The sequence below is a fragment of the Dendrobates tinctorius genome, unplaced genomic scaffold, assembly GCF_039654945.1.
Source record: "Dendrobates tinctorius isolate UK_male_01 unplaced genomic scaffold, ASM3965494v1 ptg000099l, whole genome shotgun sequence".
Classification (NCBI taxonomy): domain Eukaryota; kingdom Metazoa; phylum Chordata; class Amphibia; order Anura; family Dendrobatidae; genus Dendrobates; species Dendrobates tinctorius.
Window position 1 is genome coordinate 6,657,548 of NW_027361767.1, and position 24,360 is coordinate 6,681,907.

The 24,360-nt window shown below is 44.8% G+C and overlaps 1 protein-coding gene and 1 long non-coding RNA gene across 2 annotated transcripts in view; one reads left to right on the forward strand and one right to left on the reverse strand.

Annotated features, from left to right (window-relative positions):
- Positions 1 to 22,310, forward strand: part of KANK2 (KN motif and ankyrin repeat domains 2) — a 62,114-nt gene extending 39,804 nt beyond the window's left edge. The window contains exons 3-14 of the mRNA XM_073587522.1: positions 9,110 to 9,205; positions 11,336 to 11,585; positions 11,668 to 12,860; positions 13,080 to 13,196; positions 14,983 to 15,052; positions 15,785 to 16,003; positions 16,155 to 16,242; positions 16,340 to 16,559; positions 18,880 to 19,022; positions 19,812 to 20,012; positions 20,316 to 20,408; positions 21,781 to 22,310. Of these exons, the coding sequence (XP_073443623.1) occupies positions 9,166 to 9,205; positions 11,336 to 11,585; positions 11,668 to 12,860; positions 13,080 to 13,196; positions 14,983 to 15,052; positions 15,785 to 16,003; positions 16,155 to 16,242; positions 16,340 to 16,559; positions 18,880 to 19,022; positions 19,812 to 20,012; positions 20,316 to 20,408; positions 21,781 to 21,837 (2,691 nt within the window). The 5' untranslated portion in view covers positions 9,110 to 9,165 and the 3' untranslated portion in view covers positions 21,838 to 22,310. The remainder of the gene's footprint in view (positions 1 to 9,109; positions 9,206 to 11,335; positions 11,586 to 11,667; positions 12,861 to 13,079; positions 13,197 to 14,982; positions 15,053 to 15,784; positions 16,004 to 16,154; positions 16,243 to 16,339; positions 16,560 to 18,879; positions 19,023 to 19,811; positions 20,013 to 20,315; positions 20,409 to 21,780) is intronic.
- LOC141099300 (uncharacterized) lies at positions 553 to 24,360 on the reverse strand. Its single transcript, XR_012234468.1, has 3 exons — positions 24,248 to 24,360; positions 24,079 to 24,157; positions 553 to 2,170 (listed from the first exon to the last, which is right to left on the reverse strand). It is a non-coding gene; the product is annotated as an uncharacterized lncRNA (long non-coding RNA).

The following is a 24,360-nucleotide window of genomic DNA, read 5'->3' on the forward strand; positions in this document are numbered from 1 at the left end:
GTCATTCACTAGATCCCCCTGTATGGTTCTGGGATTTTTGCTCACCGTTTTTGTGATCGTTTTGACCCCACGGGGTGGGATTTTGCGTAGTGCCCCAGATCGAGGGAGATTATCAGGGGTCTTGTATGTCTTCCATTTTCTTATTATTGCTCCCACAGTTGATTTCTTCACTCCAAGCTGCTTGCCTATTGCAGATTCAGTCTTCCCAGCCTGGTGCAGGGCTACAATTTTGTTTCTGGTGTCCTATGACGGCTCGTTGGTCTTCACCATAGTGGAGTTTGGAGTCAGACTGTTTGAACTTATCATCAGTATAAAAGACACCTGTCCACAACCTCAAACAGGTCCAATAACTACAGGTAATGAGTGGAGGACAGAGGAGCCTCTTAAAGAAGTTACAGGTCTGTGAGAGCCAGATACCTTGCATGCTTTTAGGTGACCAAATACTTATTTTCCACAATAATTTGCAAAATAAATCTTGACAAATCAGACAAGGTGATTTTCTGGAATTGTTTTCTCATTTTGACTCTCCGTTGTAGTCTACCTACCGTATAATAATAATAATAATAATCTTTATTTTTATATAGCGCTAACATATTCCACAGCACTTTACAGTTTGCACACATTATCATCACTGTCCCCGATGGGGCTCACAATCTAAATTTCCTATCAGTATGTCTTTGGCATGTGGGAGGAAACCGGAGTACCCGGGGAGAACATACAAACTCCTTACCTATGGTGTCAATTACAGGCCTCTGTTATCTTTTTAAGTGGGGGAACTTGCACAATTGGTGGCTGACTAAATACTTCTGTCCCCACTGTATATGGCAGTGTGGTGATTGCAGGTACGCAGGATGCAGTGACGAGTCGCGAGACAATTTGGTGCTTTCTATAATAATGTTTATAAGACTAGAGGGAACTTTCCTCAGTCACGGCTGGATCACCAAAAGGGGTAACACGGGTTGCCCTCGCATGGGCTCTAAAACAAGCAAACACAAACGGGTAGAACACGACTACTTCCGGCAATAGCCGGTCACTCTAGGGCCGCGGTATGGCCGACTACGGGTCCGTAAATATATAGTCAACTTAGCCGTCCAGACATCCCTCGCCGTTCGGGATGGTGGTCTTTCGGCGTAGTAGTTGCTGGGCCCAGTTGCTGAGGCGTTGGCGAAGTCTTCGTGCACTCCGGCGTGCTGATGACACTGAAGCCTCACAGGCCCCGGCGGAGTCCTTGGACGGGTGGGCCGCAGTCCCCGAACTGGGGCAAGCGGCAGCGATGTAGGGTGGCGAATCACAGACCACCTGCACAGCTAACGGCTGCGACGGGGAGTCCGCGGCCAGCAGAGGCCCGACCCCTGCTGCGGACTGGAGCGGGACAGTGGTGGCCGGCGGCGGCACTGTACTTGCCGCGGCCACTGGTGAGAGCAGGGCGGCTGCGGGTGGTGGTGAACAGGCCGCAGCCGCGGGCTGGAGCGAGATGGCAGCGGCCGCGGGCTGGAGCGGGATAGCAAGTCCTGGATGATTGCCTCGGTACCGTCCTTCTGGAGTCCTCGGTGAGCGTCCTCCCTGGCACTGGTGAGTCGCTCTCGCTTTCAGCTGCTCCCAGGGTCTCCTGCTGTCTGTGTCGGTCTGCTGACTCATCATCCCGGGGATTCCCCGCCTCCTTAATACTGGTCCCTCCCCCAGCCCATCTGTCTGTCACAACGGTCCGTCCTCGAACTTTGTCCCCCGGGGACAGTTTCCCCCGGAACCCAGATGACGGCTCCTTTGGTTCCGGCCCGGACACTCGACGGGGGGGGCCATTCCTCCCACAGCAGTATTATAGAAGCACTATATGGCAGTGTTAGGTTGGGTGTACATGGAAGTATTATATAAGCGTTCTTCGTTCCTCGCCCTCAAGTTTCTCCATAGCACATTATGGCAGCGTCTGCAGAGTTCATTATAACCAGTGCACGTGTTATCTGAGCGCTGTATGGCGCTGTTTACACTGTGGTGATTGATCGTCGTACAGACTTTCCTGGGCTCCGTTTGCAATTAGTGGTAATTTGAAAACTTCCCTTCACCTATCATGGGACCACCCAAACTTCACCACAAGACCCCACTGGGCGTCTGGACAACTTCTTGGCTTAATTGGAACAGGGAAAACAACTTGTGTGCGTAACATAACATTCATCTGCTGAAAAAAAATGAAAAAATGGTTAATACTGTGCTGCTTGCTGAGCCACTGTATCTAAGCCTGGCATGTGTGGTACTGTCCTCTGATCGCACTGTATCTAATGCGAATATTCATAACACTGTCTGCTGAGCTGTGACTCTAAAGCCATCCTGTGTAATAACATCCGCAGAGTCCAATGTATCTAAGCCTAATATGTTTGATGCTGGGTCAGTGTACCTAAGCTGCTTATGTGTGATACTATATTCTGAGCCCAGTGTACCTAAACATATCCTATGTGATACTGTCTGCTGAGAAGTGTATCTAAACCTATCCTGCAGGTTACTGTCCTCTGAGCCCGTTATATCTCAGCCTGTCGTGTTTGATACTGTCTGGTGTATCTAAGCCTATCTGCTGAACTAGTGTATCTAAGCCTATCATGTGTGATGCTATCTGACTGATAGGGCTTCATTCAGATTTCTGGAGGTCCATTATTTCATAGTAGCATTGCCATAATGCCACCCTCCCCCCAATAATAGTGTCTTATAGTGTCCAAGCCCCAATGTGTAATAGGCCCATATAGTGCCTTACACTGTCAATAGAGAGGTCCAACAATATCACTCTATAGCATTTCAATAGTGCCGCCATACGGTGTCCACATAATATGGTGCCCAGGTCTATAATATGCTGGGAAAGGAGGTTTATGGGGACTGCATGGTCTGGCACAGCAGAGATGAACACACTGGAGGGTGGAATGAGATGAGATGGCAACGACCTAGATATCTCCGTGAAAGATAAGGAGGATTTCCTTGTGAGACAAGGACGTTGTGTTCGAGATTTTCCGATTTGCTGTAATTCAGGCAGAAAAATTCAATTTTCCTTGTTTGTAATGAGAATGAACAGTCAGGCGGTGTAAGGAGTGGGCAGTGCTAAAAATAAACCCGCCATCCTGCCACAGCTGCACAACTGCTATACATCTGGAGAAAATACAGGAATAGCAGAGTCCAAGGAGGTGAAATGAGGAGCTAGTGAAAGAGTTCTATGTGTATAGCCTATATAGGGATGCACAGAAGTAAGATAGGGAGGTAGTGACAGAGCACTAAGGGTACAAATAATAGAGGAATAGCAGAGTACAGAGAGGTAAACATAGGAGGTAGTGACAAAGCTCTGTCTGTAAAGATAATACAAGAGTAACAGAGCCCAAAGAGGTAAGATATGGAGGTGGTGACAGAGGCATAGGTGTGTGGACTGTAATTTAATAGTAGATTGCACAGAGATAAGATGAGGAGGTAGTGACAGAAACCTATGTGTATAGACTATATGGGAATAGCATAGTGTGCAGAGTTAAGATAGGGAGGTAGTGACAGAGTGCTATGTCTATGGATAATAATGGAATAGCAGAGTGAAGAGGGGGATGCCCAGGAGCGCAGAGCTCAAAAAGGTAAGATGAGGAGGCACTGACAGAGCTCTAGGTATATAGACTATATAGTAATTGCAGAACACAGAATTAAGATGGGGAGATAGTGACAGAGCTCTATGGGCATAGACTACAGGAATAGCAGACCTCAGAGAGGTAAGATGAGGAGGTAGTACAGAGTACTATGGGCATAGACTATACAGGAATAGGAGAGTTCAGAATGGTAAGATAAGGAGGCAGTGACAGAGCTCTGTGGGTATAGACCATAAAGGAATAGTAAAGCGCAGAAAGGTTAAATGAAATGGTAGTGACAGAGCTCTATGGGCATAGACTATACGGGAACAGGAGTGACAGAGCACTGTATGTATAGATAATACAGAGTGCAGACCCCGGTAGTGACAGTAGTAAGGTATTGGAAGTATTGATATAGTTTTGTACATAAAATACAAAAAGTTTTGGCGCTGCAGTGTTGATGTGACTTTGTCAGCCTCCAGTATATCTCAGTCTTGTCATCACCCCTTTAAGAGCATGAGGAACAATGAAGAGCGGGGGCCATGTTCCAGCTGCACACAGTGCGGGATGTTGTGGCTTGGAGCTAGTAAACAGAGAGCCTGCTGTCACTGCCATCTGGGGAACTGCTGTGACAGGGACAGGCAAGACACAATAAGTGTGTGTCTGCAAGAGCAGGACAGCATGAAGGAGGCTAGTGGGGAAGGAGAGGGATGAGGAGAGCAGAGAAGAGGAAACTGGGAGGTAGGAGAAGTAAGCAAAGAGTGAGAGAGGAATGGGAAAGAAGGAGGTGGAGCTGAGAAGACATTTAACAAGTAGGGCAAAAAGGAAAGAAATTCAGATAGCATGCGCAGGAGTGATGTGTAAAGGGGTGCAGGGCGTGCGCAGGAATAAGAGCGAGCATAGGAGTGAAGGGCGTGCGCAGGAGCGAGGAGCGTGCGCTGGAGTGAAGAGCATGTGGAGGAGTGAAGGGCGTGCGCAGGAGTGAGGAGCGTGCGGAGGAGTGTGCGCAAGAGTGAAGAGCGTATGCAGGAAAGAAGAGAAAGTGTGCAGGAATAAAGAAGTTCACACAAGAATGACAATAGTGCTAGCAGGAATTAGAGAATGTGCAGAGATGAAGAGAATGTACAGGAATTCAATAAAAGTGCAAGAAGGAGACTGGGTAAGAGACGGATGTAGATGTGTGCAGGATGGAATGGTGCACAAGAATCAGCACTGTGAGTGCAGGAACAAATCTTTATTTTTTCTTTATTTTTATATAGCGCTAACATATTCCGCAGCGCTTTACAGTTTGCACACATCACTGTCCCCGATGGGGCTCACAGTCTAGATTCCCTATCAGTATGTCTTTTGGAATGTGGGAGGAAACAAATGAAGGAAAGTAAGAGAATTAAGCGCAGGAGATTAATGAAGACCAGCTGGAATGAAGGTGAGAAGCTGAAGAAAACTGGGGAAGCGGAGAGACTTCATGACATGTAGGAATGAGAAGAAAAGGGAATGGAGAGAGGAAAGAAAGGAGGCAATGTACAGAGATGGGGGAATCCACGGGAATGAGGCTGGATAGAAGGCAAGAAAGAGAAGGAAGGAAGAGATATCACACAGGAAGATGATGGCGGTGTACAGGGGAGAACATGTGTGACTACAGGAATACAAAGCGGGAGGAATGAGAGACGTGTGAGAATGAAGAGACCGTCCACTGAGAGGACAGGAATAAAAGGGACCGTCCACAGAGAGGACAGGAATAAAAGGGAACGTCCACTGAGAGGACAGGAATAAAAGGGAACGTCCACTGAGAGGACAGGAATAAAAGGGAACGTCCACTGAGAGGACAGAAATAAAAGGGAACGTCCACTGAGAGGAGAGGAATGAAAGAGACCGTCCACAGAGAGGACAGTAATGAAAGAGACTGTCCACCCACTGAGAGGACAGGAATGAGACCGTCCACTGAGAGTACAGGAATGAAAGAGACCGTCTAATAAGAGGACAGGAATAAAAGGGACCGTCCACAGAGAGGACAGGATGAAAGACAACGTCCGCAGAGAGTAAAGGAATAAAAGAGACGGTCCACTGAGAGTACAGGAATGAAAGACTGTCCACTGAGAGGACAGGAATGAATGAGACCGTCCACTGAGAATACAGGAATAAAAGGGGCCGTCCACAGAGAGGACAGGAATGAAAGAGACCATCCACAGAGAGGACAGGAATGAAAGAGACCGTCCACAGAGAGGACAGGAATGAAAGAGACCGTCCACAGAGAGGACAGGAATGAGAGACCGTCCACAGAGAGGACTGTAATGAAAGAGACTGTCTAATGAGAGGACAGGAATGAAAGAGACTGTCCACTGAGAGGACAGGAATAAAAGGTACCGTCCACAGGGAGGACAGGAATGAATGAGACCGTCCACTGAGAGTACAGGAATAAAAGGGATGGTCCACAGGGAGGACAGGAATGAAAGAGACCGTCCACTGAGAGTACAGGAATAAAAGGGATGGTCCACAGGGAGGACAGGAATGAAAGAGACCGTCCACAGAGGACAGGAATGAAAGACAGCCCACTGAGTACAGGAATGAAAGAGACCGTCCACAGAGAGTACAGGAATAAAAGAGACCGTCCACAGAGAGGACAGGAATGAAAGAGACCGTACATAGAGAGGACAAGAATAAAAGGGACCGTCCACAGGGAGGACAGGAATGAAAGAGACTGTCCACAGAGAGGACAGGAATGAAAGAGACGGTCCTCCGAGAGGACAGGAATGAAAGACCACATCTGCAGAGAGAACAGGAATGAAAGAGACCGTCCACTGAGAGGACAGGAATGAATGAGACCGTCCACTGAGAGGACAGGAATGAATGAGACCGTCCACTGAGAGTACAAGAATGAAAGAGACCGCCAACTGAGAGTACAGGAATGAAAGAGACCGTCCACAGAGAGGACAGGAATGAAAGAGACCGTCTACAGAGAGGACTGTAATGAAAGAGACCGTCTACGGAGAGGACAGGAATGAAAGAGACTGTCCACTGAGAGTACAGGAATAAAAGGGACCGTCCACAGGGAGGACAGGAATTATAGAGACCGTCCACATAGAGGACAGGAATGAAAGAGACAGTCCACTGAGTACAGGAATGAAAGAGACCATCCACTGAGTACAGGAATGAAAGAGACCGTCCACTGAGAGTACAGGAATAAAAGGGACCGTCCACAGAGAGGACAGGAATGAAAGAGATCGTACATAGAGAGGACAGGAATAAAAGGGACCGTCCACAGGGAGGACAGGAATAAAAGAGACCGTCCACTGAGAGTACAGGAATAAAAGGGACCTCCACAGGGAGGACAGGAATGAAAGAGACTGTCCACTGAGTACAGGAATAAAAGGGGCCGTCCACAGAGAGGACAGGAATGAAAGAGACTGTCCACTGAGAGGACAGGAATGAAAGAGACCATCCACTGAGAGTACAGGAATAAAAGGGACCATCCACAGGGAGGACAGGAATGAAAGAGACCGTCCACTGAGAGTACAGGAATAAAAGGGGCCGTCCACAGAGAGGACAGGAATGAAAGAGACCATCCACAGAGAGGACAGGAATGAAAGAGACCATCCACAGAGAGGACAGGAATGAAAGAGACCGTCCACAGAGAGGACAGGAATGAAAGAGACCGTCCACAGAGAGGACAGGAATGAAAGAGACCGTCCACAGAGAGGACAGGAATAAAAGGGACCGTCCACAGGGAGGACAGGAATGAATGAGACCGTCCACTGAGAGTACAGGAATAAAAGGGATGGTCCACAGGGAGGACAGGAATGAAAGAGACCGTCCACTGAGAGTACAGGAATAAAAGGGATGGTCCACAGGGAGGACAGGAATGAAAGAGACCGTCCACAGAGGACAGGAATGAAAGACAGCCCACTGAGTACAGGAATGAAAGAGACCGTCCACTGAGAGTACAGGAATAAAAGAGACCGTCCACAGAGAGGACAGGAATGAAAGAGACGGTCCTCCGAGAGGACAGGAATGAAAGACCACATCTGCAGAGAGAACAGGAATGAAAGAGACCGTCCACTGAGAGGACAGGAATGAATGAGACCGTCCACTGAGAGTACAAGAATGAAAGAGACCGCCAACTGAGAGTACAGGAATGAAAGAGACCGTCCACAGAGAGGACAGGAATGAAAGAGACCGTCCACAGAGAGGACAGGAATGAAAGAGACCGTCCACAGAGAGGACAGGAATGAAAGAGACCGTCCACAGAGAGGACAGGAATGAAAGAGACCGTCCACAGAGAGGACAGGAATGAAAGAGACCGTCCACAGAGAGGACTGTAATGAAAGAGACCGTCCACTGAGAGGACAGGAATAAAAGGGACCGTCCACAGGGAGGACAGGAATGAATGAGACCGTCCACTGAGAGTACAGGAATAAAAGGGATGGTCCACAGGGAGGACAGGAATGAAAGAGACCGTCCACTGAGAGTACAGGAATAAAAGGGATGGTCCACAGGGAGGACAGGAATGAAAGAGACCGTCCACAGAGGACAGGAATGAAAGACAGCCCACTGAGTACAGGAATGAAAGAGACCGTCCACTGAGAGTACAGGAATAAAAGAGACCGTCCACAGAGAGGACAGGAATGAAAGAGACTGTCCACAGAGAGGACAGGAATGAAAGAGAACGTCCATAGAGAGGACAGGAATGAAAGAGACCGTCTACTGAGAGGACAGAAATGAAAGAGACCGTCCACAGGGAGGACAGAAATAAAAGTGACCGTCTACTGAGAGGACAGGAATGAACAGACTCTACAAGATCCAGGGAAAAAAGGCAAGAAATTAGGGGAAACAAGAGAGACATGGGCTATGTAATGTGAGAGAGTCTGATTATCCTGCACACAGGGGGACACGTGGAAAGAGATGAATGAAGATGAGTATGAGGAAGAGAAGGCAGCCATGACTATGGGCAGGAGACGGGGCAGCGAGACGAGTGTCAGGGGCTGATTAGAAAGATCTTGGGATGGAGCATGTACAGAACGTGTGACACTGAGCACATGAGGACGAGATACTGCTGGGGGATCATGAGACGGCTACAGAGTGCGAGACACCAGGGCGGTATATCAGGCTCAGCCACCAGGAGGCGATAGTCATGGCAGCCAGATTACAGTCCTGGGACAGGACAGAAAATGAAATCAGTGATCTGACTGGCTGTCATGGTAAAAGGGTAGAATGTTTTCCCTCTTGTCTGTGTCACCCTGTGGTGGGAGGAGCAGACTCCAAGTCACAGCTCCTCCCTCCTGACGTCACCCTGTGGTGGGAGGGGCATAATCCTAGTCATGTAGCTCCTCCCTCCTGACTGTCACCCTATTTTGGGCGGGGCATAATCCAAGTCATGTAGCTCCTCCCTCCTGACTGTCACCCTATTTTGGGCGGGGCATAATCCAAGTCATGTAGCTCCTCCCTCCTGTGTCACTCTGATTTCCTAGGGGCAGACACCATGTTATTGCTGTAAATGTTCACTATACCTTTCTCTGCTTTTCTCCATTTTACAGACCACAATTAAACAGCACAACCTGCACATTTCTGTTCATCACAAGCAATTACAGACATGATGGCACAAGTTCTGCACATGGAGACTCACTTTCCAGGTAACTGTTCAGGCCAGTATCTCATAAGCTAACATCAATGTAACAGTAAAAAATGTAACTACTATAATACTGCTCCTCTGTACAAGAATATAACTACTATAATACTGCCCCCTATGTACAAGAATATACAGTAACTACTATAATACTGCTCCTATGTACAAGAATATAACTACTATAATACTGCTCCTATGTACAAGAATATAACTACTATAATACTGCTCCTATGTACAAGAATATAACTACTATAATACTACTATGTACAAGAATATAACTACTATAATACTACTCCTATGTACAAGAATATAACTACTATAATACTGCCCCCTATGTACAAGAATATAGCTACTATAATACTGCCCCCTATGTACAAGAATATAACTACTATAATACTGCCCCTATGTGCAAGAATATAACTACTATAATACTGCCCCCTATGTACAAGAATATAACTACTATAATACTGCCCCCTATGTACAAGAATGTAACTACTAAAATACTGCTCCTATGTACAAGAATGTAACTACTAAAATACTGCTCCTATATACAAGAATTTATCTACTATAATACTGCCCCTATGTGCAAGAATATAACTACTATAATACTGCCCCCTATGTACAAGAATATAACTACTATAATGCTGCCCCCTATGTACAAGAATATATCTACTATAATACTGCCCCTTATGTACAAGAATATAACTACTATAATACTTCCCCTTTGTACAAGAATATAACTACTATAATACTGCTCCTATGTAAAAAGAATATAACTACTATAATACTTCCCCTATGTACAAGAATATAACTACTATAATACTGCCCCTATGTACAAGAATATAACTACTATAATACGGCCCCTATGTACAAGAATATAACTACTATAATACTGCCCCTATGTACAAGAATATAACTACTATAATACTTCCCCCTATGTACAAGAATATAACTACTATAATACTGCCCCTATGTACAAGAATATAACTACTATAATACTGCCCCTATGTACAAGAATATAACTACTATAATACTGCCCCTATGTACAAGAATATAACTACTATAATGCTGCCCCATGTACAAGAATATAACTGCTATAATACTGCCCGTATGTACAAGAATATAACTGCCATAATAGTGCCCCTATGTAGAAAAATATAACTACTATAATACTGCTCCTATGTACAAGAATATAACTACTATAATATTGCCTTCTATGTACAAGAATATAACTACTATAATGCTGCCCCCTATGTACAAGAATATAACTACTATAATACTGCCCCCTATGTACAAGAATATAACCACTATACCGTAATACTGCTCCCTATGTACAAGAATATAACTACTATTATACTGCTCCTATGTACAAAAATATAACTACTATAAATCTGCCCCTATGTACAAGAATATAACTACTATAATACTGCTCCTATGTACAAGAATATAACTACTATAATACTGCCACCTATGCACAAGAATATAACCACTATAATACTGCTTCATATGTACAAGAATATAACTACTATAATACTTCCCCCTATGTACAAGAATATAACCACTATACCGTAATACTGTTTCCTATGTACAAGAATATAACTACTATAATACTGTCCCCTATGTACAAGAATATAACTACTATAATACGGCCCCCTATGTACAAGAATATAACTACTATAATACGGCCCCCTATGTACAAGAATATAACTACTATAATACTGCCCCCTATGTACAAGAATATAACTACTATAATACGGCCCCCTATGTACAAGAATATAACTACTATAATACTGCCCCCTATGTACAAGAATATAACTACTATAATACTGCCCCTATGTACAAGAATATAACTACTATAATACTGCCCATATGTACAAGAATATAGCTACTATAATATTGCCCCCTATGTACAATAATGTAACTACTATAATACTGCCCCCTATGTACAAGAATGTAACTACTATAATACTGCTCCTATGTACAAGAATATATCTACTATAATACTTCTATGTGCAAGAATATAACTACTATAATACTGCTCCCTATATACAATAATATAACTACTATAATACTGCCCCCTATGTACAAGAATGTAACTGCTGGTACAATATTATTTACTACTGTTTTTATTTTACAGGTAAATCTGTCCCAAATTCTTTTTCTGCTATGAAAGAGCCTGAAGCACCATATTCTGTGGAGACGCCATATGGATACCGACTGGATCTAGACTTCCTAAAATATGTTGATGATATAGAAAAAGGGCATACCATTAAACGCGTGCCGGTCAGTCGCAGACCTCGGTTTGGATCGTTACCCCGAGGACCCGGTTATACTGGATCATGGTGGACATCTACTGAATCTCTCTACTCCAATGCCAGCAATGACAGGTACTCTTCTGCTTACACATAGATTGACGCTTGAGTCTCCTCTCAGATGTTTAGGATCTGACTTTTGGGTTTTGTTTTGCAGTCGTCATTCATCTTACTCTTATTGTGGCAGAGGCTTTTACCCAGCATATGAAGTTAGGAGTGGATCTCAAACCTCAAGCAGCTTCAATCCCAGGGTTGAGAAAACCCTGCTGGATGCAAGCAAGAAGCTAGAAGCCGGACAGTCTCGTCCACTCAGTCTCGGATGCCGGTCCACCAGCTCCATATCGACTCCATCTCTCTCTCGTCTTCCCTCTTCATCGTCCTGTCAGCAGCTGTCTTCTTTTACTCCACTAAGTTCTGGGATGTCCACACCAGTGTCTCCAACTCCGTTCCATCTTCAACATGTACGGGAGCAAATGGCCGTGGCCCTGAAGAGATTACGTCAACTGGAAGAGCAGGTTAAGATGATTCCAGTCCTTCAAGTGAAAATTTCGGTGCTCCAGGAGGAAAAACGTCAGCTCAGTGTCCAACTCAAGAGCCAGAAATATCTAGGACACCCGGGAGGAAGCATTAAAAGCAGGACCAGAGGAGAATTGTACATCGAAATTCCAGAAGAAGAGTTGAAGGATGGAAGAAATGAGGTTGGAACTGGAGAAGATAAGAAAGCACGTGATGAAGGAACTGAAGGAGAAGATAAAAAAGAGTCAGAAGAGCGAAAGGACCATTTGGGAATAGAAGATAAGAAAGACTGTTTGGCTTCCAATGGGAGACCAGTTAAGAAGTTCTGTAGTGTTGGAGTTTGGGTGAGAGAAGTTGACTTCATCCCTCATGGACCACCTAGGCAGCTAGAGGCAGATAAACAAAAGCTTCTAGTCCAGGCGTTATCAGCCAAAGTGGCAGTGTTGGAGCGGCAGCTTAATCGGGCATTGACCGAGGTTCAAAACGCCAACCGCAAACTAGAGGAGGCCGAGCGAACGTCATCCAGAGGCGATGACACGTTAAAGAGAGAAAAGAAAGAAGATGTGAGAGCCGATGCAGTGAAGGTTGCAAGAGTGGAACGAGGAAGTGAGGTTGTCTCCAGCACTGAGGTTGGACCTGGAGTCCATCCTCAAAGGTCACGAGATCTGGAAGGTAGAGGAGTAGCCATAATAAAAACTAGAGAAGAAGAGGAGAGAGTCTACAAGAGCCGAGAAGTGATGGACAAACCACTTTTTACTTCAGCCGGGCCTTCTGTCCATGTCCATTTGGTCAAGAAGATCAGCATTACAGGGCAAAGCAGTGGGGAGAAGAAAGGTGAGTTGTGGACTGTATTGGTGACTTCTCTATGGGCACCAAAAAAGTCTTGTCTTTGGTCTCTTATTTGGCCATCTTTAGACCAATTTTTGCTCCCCAAATTTGGCACACATTGTCACATTTTAAGCCATGCCCTCCTGTGAGGCCTCATTTTCATGATGCTCATAGACTGCTACTTTCTATGACATTATATCAACGCTATTCCTTCTTTATCTTTAGAGCTTGATTCGGGCAGTCAAAAAGAAGAGGCATCTCCTTGTCTTATTGTCAACCAGAACATTCAAAGAGCAGATATGACTGGGGATGGTTCAACTCCCAGGAAAGAAGATGGCGCAGGTAACGTGGTCAATAGCTATCTACCAATCTAACCAACATCAAGAAGGATTCATCTCATTATCTATGGATATAATGACATTCTTGTAAGGGCAGCATGGTCCATCCATGTGTTTTTCAGGGTTAAGCTCCTTTGCTGGTTGTTTCTTAAAGAGAACCTGTCATCTGGTACAATGAATTTGAGTCTGGCTGTGTTATTGCAGCTGTGTATGTCAGAAAGACACACTTAGAAAAGCCGGTCAAGGCCTATGCGTCTCAGCTGACTAGCCAAGGTAGGTCTCCTGTGGCTTCTCCTTACCCTGATCCCTTTAACTAACAGGTTTATCCCTAAAAACAGACATGGGGAAAGATCAGTCAGTCTAGGAGATTGGTGCGGGGGGAAGCCACCAGGAACCTGCATCGGACTAGTCAGCCGAGACATGCAGGGCCCGATTCATCAGCCGAGACACGTAGAGATGTAGAGATTGATTCCTCAGTCAAGACACGCAGGGCCCGATTCATCAGCCGAGACCCGCAGGGCCCGATTAATCAGCCGAGACACATAGAGACCAATTAATCAGCCGAGACACCTATGGCCCCGATTCATCAGCCGAGACACTTAGGACCCGATTCATCAACCGTGACATTTAGGGTCCGACCCATCAGCCGAGACACGTAGAGACCGATTCATCAGCCGAGACACTTAGGACCCGATTTATCAGCCGAGACGCGCAGGGCTCGATTCATCAGCCGAGACACACAGCGCCATTTCATCAGCCGTGACATGTAGGGCCCGACCCATCAGCCAAGACGCGTAGAGACCGATTTATCAGCCGAGACACATAGGGCTCGATTCATCAGCCGAGACACGTAGAGACCGATTCATCAGTTGTGCTGTTTTTTTTTTTTGTTGTTGTTTAAAGTCACATTTCACCTTTTATTTTGTAGACTTATTTTGATGCCAAGTTCTCCAAACTAGTATATATATATATATTTTTTTTTTTTTTTTTTTTTTTACAGGGGGACTTTTTTAAAGAAAAAAGTCTCCGCTGCTACTAAAATGTTGCAAAATTTCACCCAAAAGAAATAGCAGCTTGAAATAGTATAGAAAAAGCTAAAATTCTGTTTCCCAGCAGCCTAAACTAGAGGGAGCTCACTGCACACTGTGTTATTAATGTTACACTTATGAACAGTATGCATTTAGCTCCTGAGCTCCCTCTAGTGGTGGCTGCAGGCAGCCTGAACTTCATTTATTCAGTTTTAGGTCTATGCAGAGGGTAAAAAAAATAAACTACCACTACTATGCAGTTAAAAAAAATGATGCAACATATAATGAAAAAATGCATACACATTCATTTTAGGGTTGATTTCCTTTATTGAATCTCTGAGACCAAAGTCAGCTGGTTTGGATGTCCCTTTGTTAATGATAATAGTGTCCATCTCATGGCTTTATATGGGACTTAAATGCAGATGGTGTGTGAATCTCATATACTGTATCTTGTCCGGTACATCCCAAGTGTAGCCACACGCCATCCATATTTGGCTCCGCCAATTCCCCCATATGAAGTGCAGCCACGTTCTCTTGCAATATACTTGTGCTTCCAAGTACAGCTGTATACCCCCATGGTAGACCCCATCTACATGCCCCTCATGCACACTGCAGCCTATCATCACATATCTACCTCTCAAGCACCGCTACGCCTCCCGCTGGATTCTTCACTGTGTGACACTGCCATCTAGTGGCCACATCTGGATTTTTTTTTTTTTTTTTCATAGCAAGACTGAATATTTTGTTTATGGTGTCTTTCAGAATTTTTAGAAAAAGTCATCACTCAGGAAGAACAGGAGACGAAATCTCAGTTCTCTGGGGTTAATGGAGAGTAAGTACCAGAAGAGTGATTAAAATTTTTGTGGTCCCCCCATTATAAAGTCTACAGGAGTCGTGGTCAGTGTTTTGCCATTTTGAAATTATTACAGTGTCATTTATTTAATCCGTTATCTAATAATCTCTTGATTGGGAAACTTTACGACCTTATAGATTTTTTTTTTTCTTACCATAAAAGGATCAAAGTACTTGATAGTAGTCAGAGTATACCTGCCTGCAGTCACCACTAGAGGGAGCATGCTAGCTTACTGAACACAGTATTCATTAGTATGCAGTGAGCTCCCTCTAGTGGCGGTATCAGAAACAGGAGCCTGGATCGCAGTTACAATATCTAACGAGATAAGGCTATGTGTACACGCTGCAGATTGGTCTGCGGATTTTTTATCTGCGGAACCGCAGGTAAAAACGCAGGTAAAATGACCTGCGGTTTTACCTGCGGATTGGCCTGCGGTTTATCATCTCTACAATGGAGGAAGATGGTAAACCGCAGCAGAATCCGCAGAAAAGAAGTGACATGTCAATTCTTTCTGCGGATCCAAAACCACAGCTTTTCCGCAGTTAAAAATCCACAGAATGTAAATCCCATAGGATAATATGCTACTGTACACTGTCTGCAGAACTGCAGCAGCCAAAACCGCAGCAAAAACCGCAGCGTGTGCACATAGCCTTAATCTCCACTAAGGAGAATCGCTTTCGGGCTATGTTTTAACTTTTACATCTCTTGTAGAATGGATGCGGCGTCATCAGAAGATTCTGGAACGATGGAGAATCCGTCTGACAGTGAAAGCACGGAGAGTGAATATCATGAGGCCAGTGAGGGGCTTAGCGCGGCCCAGATTGATGTACAAGTACCACTCCCCACCAGCGTCCAGCCAAAAGATACTGAGAAGCAGCCAGCCCCAGAGATCCCGGCGAGCAGCTCGGCCCCTACTAGTCCTGTGCCCAGGTAACACTAGTACAGATCTGTTTACTAGCCCTAGTAGCAGATATAGGGGCCCTATAATATGATATGGGGATAAGGTTGGCCCCATCTTCCCTGCCCTATAGCTTTGTCCTTTCCAGTCCTCCATCTCGGTCTCCATTGTGTCTTGCCGCAGGGTGGAGCTCAGTAACGTCCTGATCTCTGGCTGCGTAGCTCTGCAGAAGTATCTGGATGATCCTGCTGCCCTTACAGAAGAAGAGATGGTAAGTAACTTGTCGTGTTCTGCTGGGACTTGTAGTCTTCCACCAGCTGTCCAGCAGGAGGTCGCAGGTCACATATTGACACGTCCGATGTGTTCAGGCAGCAGCACACGAAGCTATTATGAAGGAATGGATGAAAATCTTCAGGCAGAAGGAGGTGGAGCCCGCCATCATCCGCCATCACTTAAACGTCTTCCGAGCGATGTCTCCACGTCTCCTGGAAGTCATCGTAAACATGGCCGACTCCAAGGGGAACACCGCCGTCCACTATGCCGTGTCCCAGTCTAACTTCACGGTGGTCCGGCAGCTCCTTGACACTGGTAAGATCACACATATTGCTTATGGGGTTGGCCGTTCTTAAAGGTCACCTTAGCATTAGATAGTAAAAATTACAGGGAAGGGTTAGGGAAGAAGGAAAAAGCCTTTAAAGAGGACCTATCACCAGGTCAAAAATGGACAGTTTTATGGTCTTATATTACTCCCACGGTTCCCCTGAGTATGCCCCCTTTTTATTTTTTTTTTTTTTATTTTTTTTTTTTTAATTCCGCCATACGGCTCCAGAGATATGGACCTTTTTTTAATTTATTGCTAATTGATCCTGGTCTTTACAAGGAGGCGTGGCTCACAGGAGGACAGCCTAAAGACACGCCCCAGAGGATCCGGTGAGCCACGCCTCCTTTTAAAGACCATTTAAAAATTAGCACTAAATAGGCCCATATCTCTGGAACCGTATGGCGGATATAATAACAAAAAAAAACCCATAAGAATCCGGGGAACAGTGGGAATAAAATAAGAACAGAAACTGGCCACTTATGACCTGATGACAGGTAAGCTTTAATTCATGCCATTGTTTCAAAAGGATCTTGTAATTCCCGGTCGAAAAACCAACTTAGTTTGTGAGAATGAGATCTAATAGTTCTGAGATCTGGAGCGTAAAGATTGGCCCTGCTCATAAAGCCGTCATATTACTTATTATAGATCTTTGCAGATGGGGCACAGGAGCTTCACACTATACACCTCTGACATTATGGAGGTGTCCAGCTAAGTACCATTTGGGGGATGGGGTGACAATAATGATTAGCTGCCAATCGGGATACTCAGAAGCACGTGATATAAGATAGTCCTATTCACACAGCAGTGCCCATAGGAGATTGCTCCATCAATAATAGTGTCTGCACAAAGTTGCCTGTCAGTGAACAGCCAGAACAGTGCCTAGAGCAATGCACCATCCACTGCTATGTGGCTGGCAATTATTCCTACTTTCACCATGGAGAACTCATTACTTGGACAGTCCATTGTTTCTGCAGAGGAATTGAACACATACTAGCGGGAAACTCACCCAGAGCTGGATTCACAGCTACACTACTCAGTGATGCAGTGTAACGAACACTTACTAGCAGGAAACTCACCCCAGAGCTGATTTCACAGCTATACTACTCAATACTGCTAATGATTCACAGCTACACTACTTAGTACTGCTGTATAATGAACACGTACTAGCATTAAACTAACCTCAGAGCTGTATTCACAGCTACACTACTAAGTACTGTTGTATAATGAAAATTAACTAGCAGGAGACTCACTCCAGAGCTGTATTCACAGCCACATGACTCAGTACTGCTGTGCAATGAACACTTACTAGCAAGAAACTCACCCCAGAGCTGGAAACACAGCTACATTACTCAATACTGCTGTACATTCACAGCTACACTACTCAGTACTGCTGTATAATGAAAATTAACTAGCAGGAGACTTACTCCAGAGCAATATTTACAGCTGCACTACTCAGTACTGTTGTGTAATGAAGCAGGAAACTCGGCCCCAGAGCTGAATTCACAGCTACACTACTCAATACTGCTGTAAAGTCACAGCTACACTACTCAGTACTGCTGTATAATGAAAATTAACTAGCAGGAGACCCACTCAAGAGCTGTACTCACAGCAACATTACTTAATACTAATGTACATTCACAGCTACACTACTTGGTACTGCTGTATAATGAACACTTACTAGCATTAAACTCAACCCAGAGCTCTATTCACTGCTACACTACTCAGTACTGCTGTATAATGAAAATTAACTAGCAGGATACTAACTCCAGAGCTGTATTCACAGCTACACTACTCAGTAATGCTGTGTAATGAAAATTAACTAGCAGGATACTAACACCAAAGCTGTATTCACAGCTACACTACTCAGTACTGATGTGTAATGAACACTTATTAGCATGAAACTCACCCCAGAGCTGGAATAACAGCTGCATTACTCATACTGCTGTACATTCACAGCTACACTATTTAGTACTGCTATATAATGAACACTTACTAGCATTAAACTCATCCCAGACCTGAATGTACAGCTACGCTACTAGGTAATCTTACCAGCAATAAAATCTTGGGACTAGCTTTATTTTACAGGACTTTTATAATAAAATGGACATATTTATTTTAAGTGTTTTAAGTATTTCTCATAAGATCAGTATTGTTTCCTTTAATTATCATAACACATCACCCAATTGAATATCCCCCTACAAGCCATCTGTTCCAATACTTCCCATCCTTTCTGAATCTCATTGTTAACGTCAAATGCTCTGTGCTGCCTTCTCTTACCCCTCCTCTACTTCACGTTTTTCCCTCCAGGCCTGTGTGATGTGAACAGACAGAATAAGGCCGGATTCACTCCCCTCATGCTCACAGCTCTGGCAGCTTTCCGCTCCAATGAAGACATAGAGACGGTCACGCAGATGTTGCGTCTTGGAGATGTTAACTGCAGAGCCAGCCAGGTATGTACTTATAGACAGGCCATTCAGGAATCCAGGCAAGATGGGTGACAGCCCCTGTGTACATTGCAAAGGCAGTCATATTACGTATCACCCAGAATTCATAGAAAATAAGATATTGTAATATATCTTATTAGAAAAATATTCTTCTTTCTCCACTTACGAGCCACTTCCAGGCCACTCCCTCCTCAACTTAGTTAGGGATCAAGTTTTTAGAGAGGAATAAAGAAGGAGATAGCAACACACACAAATAGATTTCTAGTAAGGGTTTATCTCACCCCAAAGCTGGATTCACAGATATACTGCTTAGTGCTGCAGTATAATGTCATCCATGCTGCTCCTGCTTCTAAAGATTTACTACATAGAGACAGGAGAACAGAAATCCCTTATGTCTATGTGTGTCGGTTTCCTCCAACTGGCTCAGAGACCACTGAAATTTAGAGATGAAGCCGGAAAATGGGTGAAAGATGAAGGACACAAGTCATAAAATGTCCACAAATAGTGTTATTCTTCATGTACACACATGAGAACTCATTCTGTAAAGTCACCTGTCATTTCAGCTTTAATTTTTAAATTAACTTGATTGAGTTATATGATAAAATTCTGACTTCCTCTCGCAACCACTAGGGGGAGCTCACTGAAGGTGGATTTATTATTGAGTTCAATGGGAGCTCAAAGGGAAGAATGGGGGATGTTACCCCTAGAATGATGAATATCGCCCCCTAGGGACCCAATTCTCACCCTAGCATGGTTTTTCACTGTAATGTGCAGATATCTATTTGCTTATTTCAGGCAGGACAAACGGCTCTAATGCTGGCGGTCAGTCACGGGCGTCTGGACGTGGTGCGCGCTCTTCTACAGTGTGGGGCGGATGTAAACGTGCAGGATCACGACGGCTCCACAGCGCTCATGTGCGCGTGTGAACACGGACACGTGGATATCGTCAGCCTCCTACTGGCCGCTCCTACCTGCGACGTGGCGCTCACCGATAATGTAAGTCATTAGGCATCGAGGAGGTGGTCTCCCCAGGTGGGACCCCCAATAACACACACCCATATACAAGGTCACACGATGAGGCGGTTTTAAATAAATTGATCCCACAATTGTTAGGAAATTTCCCCTTCTCTTTTCAAAGATGTTCTGCAGCATCTGCTGTATGTTCATGTGCTATTTGTCCCTCTTCTCTTTGTGAAGAGGTTCTGCAGCAGCTAGGGCATAGCATCTTTCACTTCCCCAGTTGCCTGCCTGATTCATGTGCCGTACCCAGAGTGTAATGGCTGCCTGTCTCTGTGTTAGGATGGGAGCACAGCTCTGTCTATTGCGCTGGAAGCTGGGCAGAACGACATCGCGATGCTTCTCTACGCTCACAGCGCCAAGTCCTCCGCAGAGGTGAGTCCCATCCGACGGGGGAACCGATCCCCGTCATTCTACTACACTCTCCCCGTCATTCTACTACACGCTCCTGTCGCTTGTACAGTGGGTCACGTGTATGAGCTCTGATTGGTTGCATTGGGGAACACAGCAACTTGTGCAGGAGTATGCCCCTCCCACTACAGCCAAGAGGGAGGAGCTATGTTACTAGTATTATGCCCCTCCCACTACAGTGAGACAGACAAGGAGGAGCTATGTTACTAGTGTTATGCCCCTCCCACTACAGGGAGAGACACAAGAAGGAGGAGCTATGTTACTAGTATTGTGCCCCTCCCACTACAGGGACACAGACAAGAAGCAGGAGCTATGTTACTAGTATTATGCCCCTCCCACTACAGCCAAGAGGGAGGAGCTATGTTACTAGTGTTATGCCCCTCCCACTACAGGGAGACACAGACAAGAAGGAGGAGCTATGTTACTAGTATTGTGCCCCTCCCACTACATGGAGACAGACAAGAAGCAGGAGCTATGTTACTAGTATTATGCCCCTCCCACTACAGCCAAGAGGGAGGAGCTATGTTACTAGTGTTATGCCCCTCCCACTACAGGGAGACACAGACAAGAAGGAGGAGCTATGTTACTAGTATTGTGCCCCTCCCACTACATGGAGACAGACAAGGAGGAGCTATGTTACTAGTAGTATGCCCCTCCCACTACAGGGAGACAGACAAGCAGGAGCTATGTTACTAGTATTATGCCCCTCCCACTACACCCAAGAGGGAGCAGCTATGTTACTAGTGTTATGCCCCTCCCACTACAGGGAGACACCGACAAAAAGGAGGAGCTATGTTACTAGTATTATGTCCCTTCCACTACAGGGAGACACAAGAAGGAGGAGCTATGTTACAAGTATTATGCCCCTCCCACTACAAGGAGTCACTGACAAGAGGGAGGAGCTATGTGACATGGAGTCTTCCCCTCTCACCACAGGGTGACAGACAGGAGGGAGGAGCTATGTGACATGGAATATGCACCTCCCAGCACAGGGTGACACAAACAAGAGGGAGGAGCTATGTGACATGGAATAAGCACCTCCCAGCACAGGGTGACATAGACAAGAGGGAGGAGCTATGTGACATGGAATAAGCACCTCCCAGCACAGGGTGACAGACAAGAGGGAGGAGCTATGTGACATGGAATAAGCACCTCCCAGCACAGGGTGACACAGACAAGAGGGAGGAGCTATGTGACATGGGGTCTGCTCCTCCCTCTACAGGGTGATAGCAGGGAGGAGCTGTGATATGGAGTCCGCTTCTCCCACCCCTGGGTGACAGAAAGGTGTAATGTGACAGCTGTGTAATTCTTAACATTTCTGTATTTCTTTTTTTAGTGTCCAGAGAAAAATCTTAAAACCCCGAGTGCAAACCCAAGTGATGAATCCCAATAGAAGGAGGATTTTGGGTCCCGATTCTCCACCCTCTTCACCAGAAGGACTGGAGTGGATCGCTGCCTCTGCATGCCGTCCAGAGCCACCTGGCTTCCCCCCTGAAACACAGCACTGCAAGACCACTATTCACCCCGCTTCAGCACCATGGAGAGAGGAACGCTGGAGCCCTGAGGGGAGGGTGGGTGCACGGGTCGCCAGCGACTGCTGGGAGGACAGAGGTTAATGTAGAGGATCAGAAAGAGTTAATGAGGAGGATGTCTGAGGAAGAAGACAGCCCAAGACGGGAAGGAAGAGCCCACCAACCACTGCCTGGCAGACTCCAACATATTGGGAAGATCTCTGCTTGCTGTCTTAAGAAAACATTCTTATCTCAATACAAAGGCTTAGAAACTGTAGAGATCTAATACTTCTCACAGCTGAGGGTTTGCTGCATTGGCACTCAGAGAAAACCAAAAGCAAAACACAAAACAAATATCCTGGAATAAAAAAGTAAAAAAATATATTGCAAAAATTGCATGAAGGTAGTAATAGTAATAAGGGTATTTAGTTAACATAATTTTGATCAAAATAATGTAGAAGCCATCTCGCCACGTCACGGCAACCCTTGTGGGACAGTCCTAACTCTTGTATTTAAAACCTTTCCACTTGTCAAGTGACGTATATATTTTTTTACTTTTTTATTCCAGGATATTTGTTTTGTGTTTTGTTTTTGGTTTTCTCTGTGTAAAGGTCATGTGTTCATATGCAATTACATTTTGCATGCACATTAATTTACTTTTTATGCTCAGACCCAGTTTCTCATTTGTTTCATTGTGCATTCTGTGCATATAAGGGTGTGACCGCCCTGTTTCTGAGTTGGAAAATCCATCCTGTCTGGCCTATACTATTACTGGTGGTTCAGTCCCTCTGTCCTTGTTCACATTTACGTCACTTGACAAGTGGAAAGATTTTAAATACAAGAGTTAGGACTGTCCCACAAGGGTTGCCGTGACGTGGCGGGATGGCTTCTACATTATTTTGATCAAAATTATGTTAACTAAATACCCTTATTATTACTACCTTCATGCAATTTTTGCAATATATTTTTTTACTTTTCTATTCCAGGATATTTGTTTTGTGTTTTGCTTTTGGTTTTCTCTGTGTAAAGGTCATGTGTTCATATGCAATTACATTTTGCATGCACATTAATTTACTTTTTCTGCTCAGACACAGTTTCTGCATTGGCACTCAGTGTAGACGATCCTCTGTGAGCTAAACACATGAGCAGTGAAAATCAAACCGGCGACAATGTATCGGCCTTCATAAAATGTAAATGGAAAGGAGAATAGCTTGGAGTTGACCTCTTAGCCCACAGGGCATTGTATAGACAGGATACAATGGAGCAAAATCTCAGCTCTTCATGGTATCCTTCAGGAGGGGTTTTAAACCTTGTGTTGTAAACAAGAATGTGTCAATTTCCTGACAACAAGCAGAGAAACTGAAGAACAAAATAGATGAGAAAGCTTTGGAAATGTAAAGGAGAGTTCTCCCTAATGATCTCATAAATTATATAGCTAATGTATTGTGACTTAAATAACTCCATAAATATGTATTTACCTGGTGTGAACGCCGCTGTTCTCCTGAATCCGGTGATGTTTTTCTTGTGCTCCTGCGCCTCTCCGTTCCTGAGATACAGCCCTTTTTTTTTATTGTATATAAATCTGGTCTTATTATCCAAGTGGGCGTAGTCTTCAGTTTAGGACTACGCCCACTTGCATAACAAAACTAGATTTATATACAGGAAATAGAGGGCTGTATCTCAGGAACGGAGAGGCGCAGGAGAACAAGAAAAACATCGCCGGATTCAGGAGAACTAGGTAATACAGATGGTTAGCACTCGGCCAGAGGGTTCGAGTTCGCGGTGCCAGTGAGAAGGAACGGATAGTCCCAGAATCGCATAGACAATGTATAGTCACTGCACACGCTGATTGTACTTAATGTGAAGTAAATTTATTGCTTGACAGTGAGGAAGCGACATCAAACGACGTTTCGGCCACATCGGCCTTTATCACAAAGTCGCTGTAATAAAATACATACATAAAAATATCAAAAAATTGTAAACTTTATACAAAATATATACACATAGTATCCAGAGAGCATGGAATATAAGCACTAGAATTATTTAGAAAGATGGGAGACATCAAACACGTGAAACTGAGAGATAACGCGGTAGATAAGAAACATGAAGGAGCGTGGTCATACCCTTTTCAATTGAATGTAGGGTCTGTTTTCACCAAATCGATAGTGTCACTGCTAGGCATAAATGAGTTGATAGCATATTCTGTAAGTAGGGATAGATGAACATATCATTAGGGTGACATAAATAAAGAAAAAAAATAAAAAATAAAGAGTAAAAAATCAAGTACTGAACTGGGTGTCTGGAGGACAGATGGATAAAACAGATTAACCAGCATAAGTGGCGTAGCTAGTTGTATACAAAAAAGACAGTGAGGGACTGTAAAAATATGCCCAGGTATCTAGCTG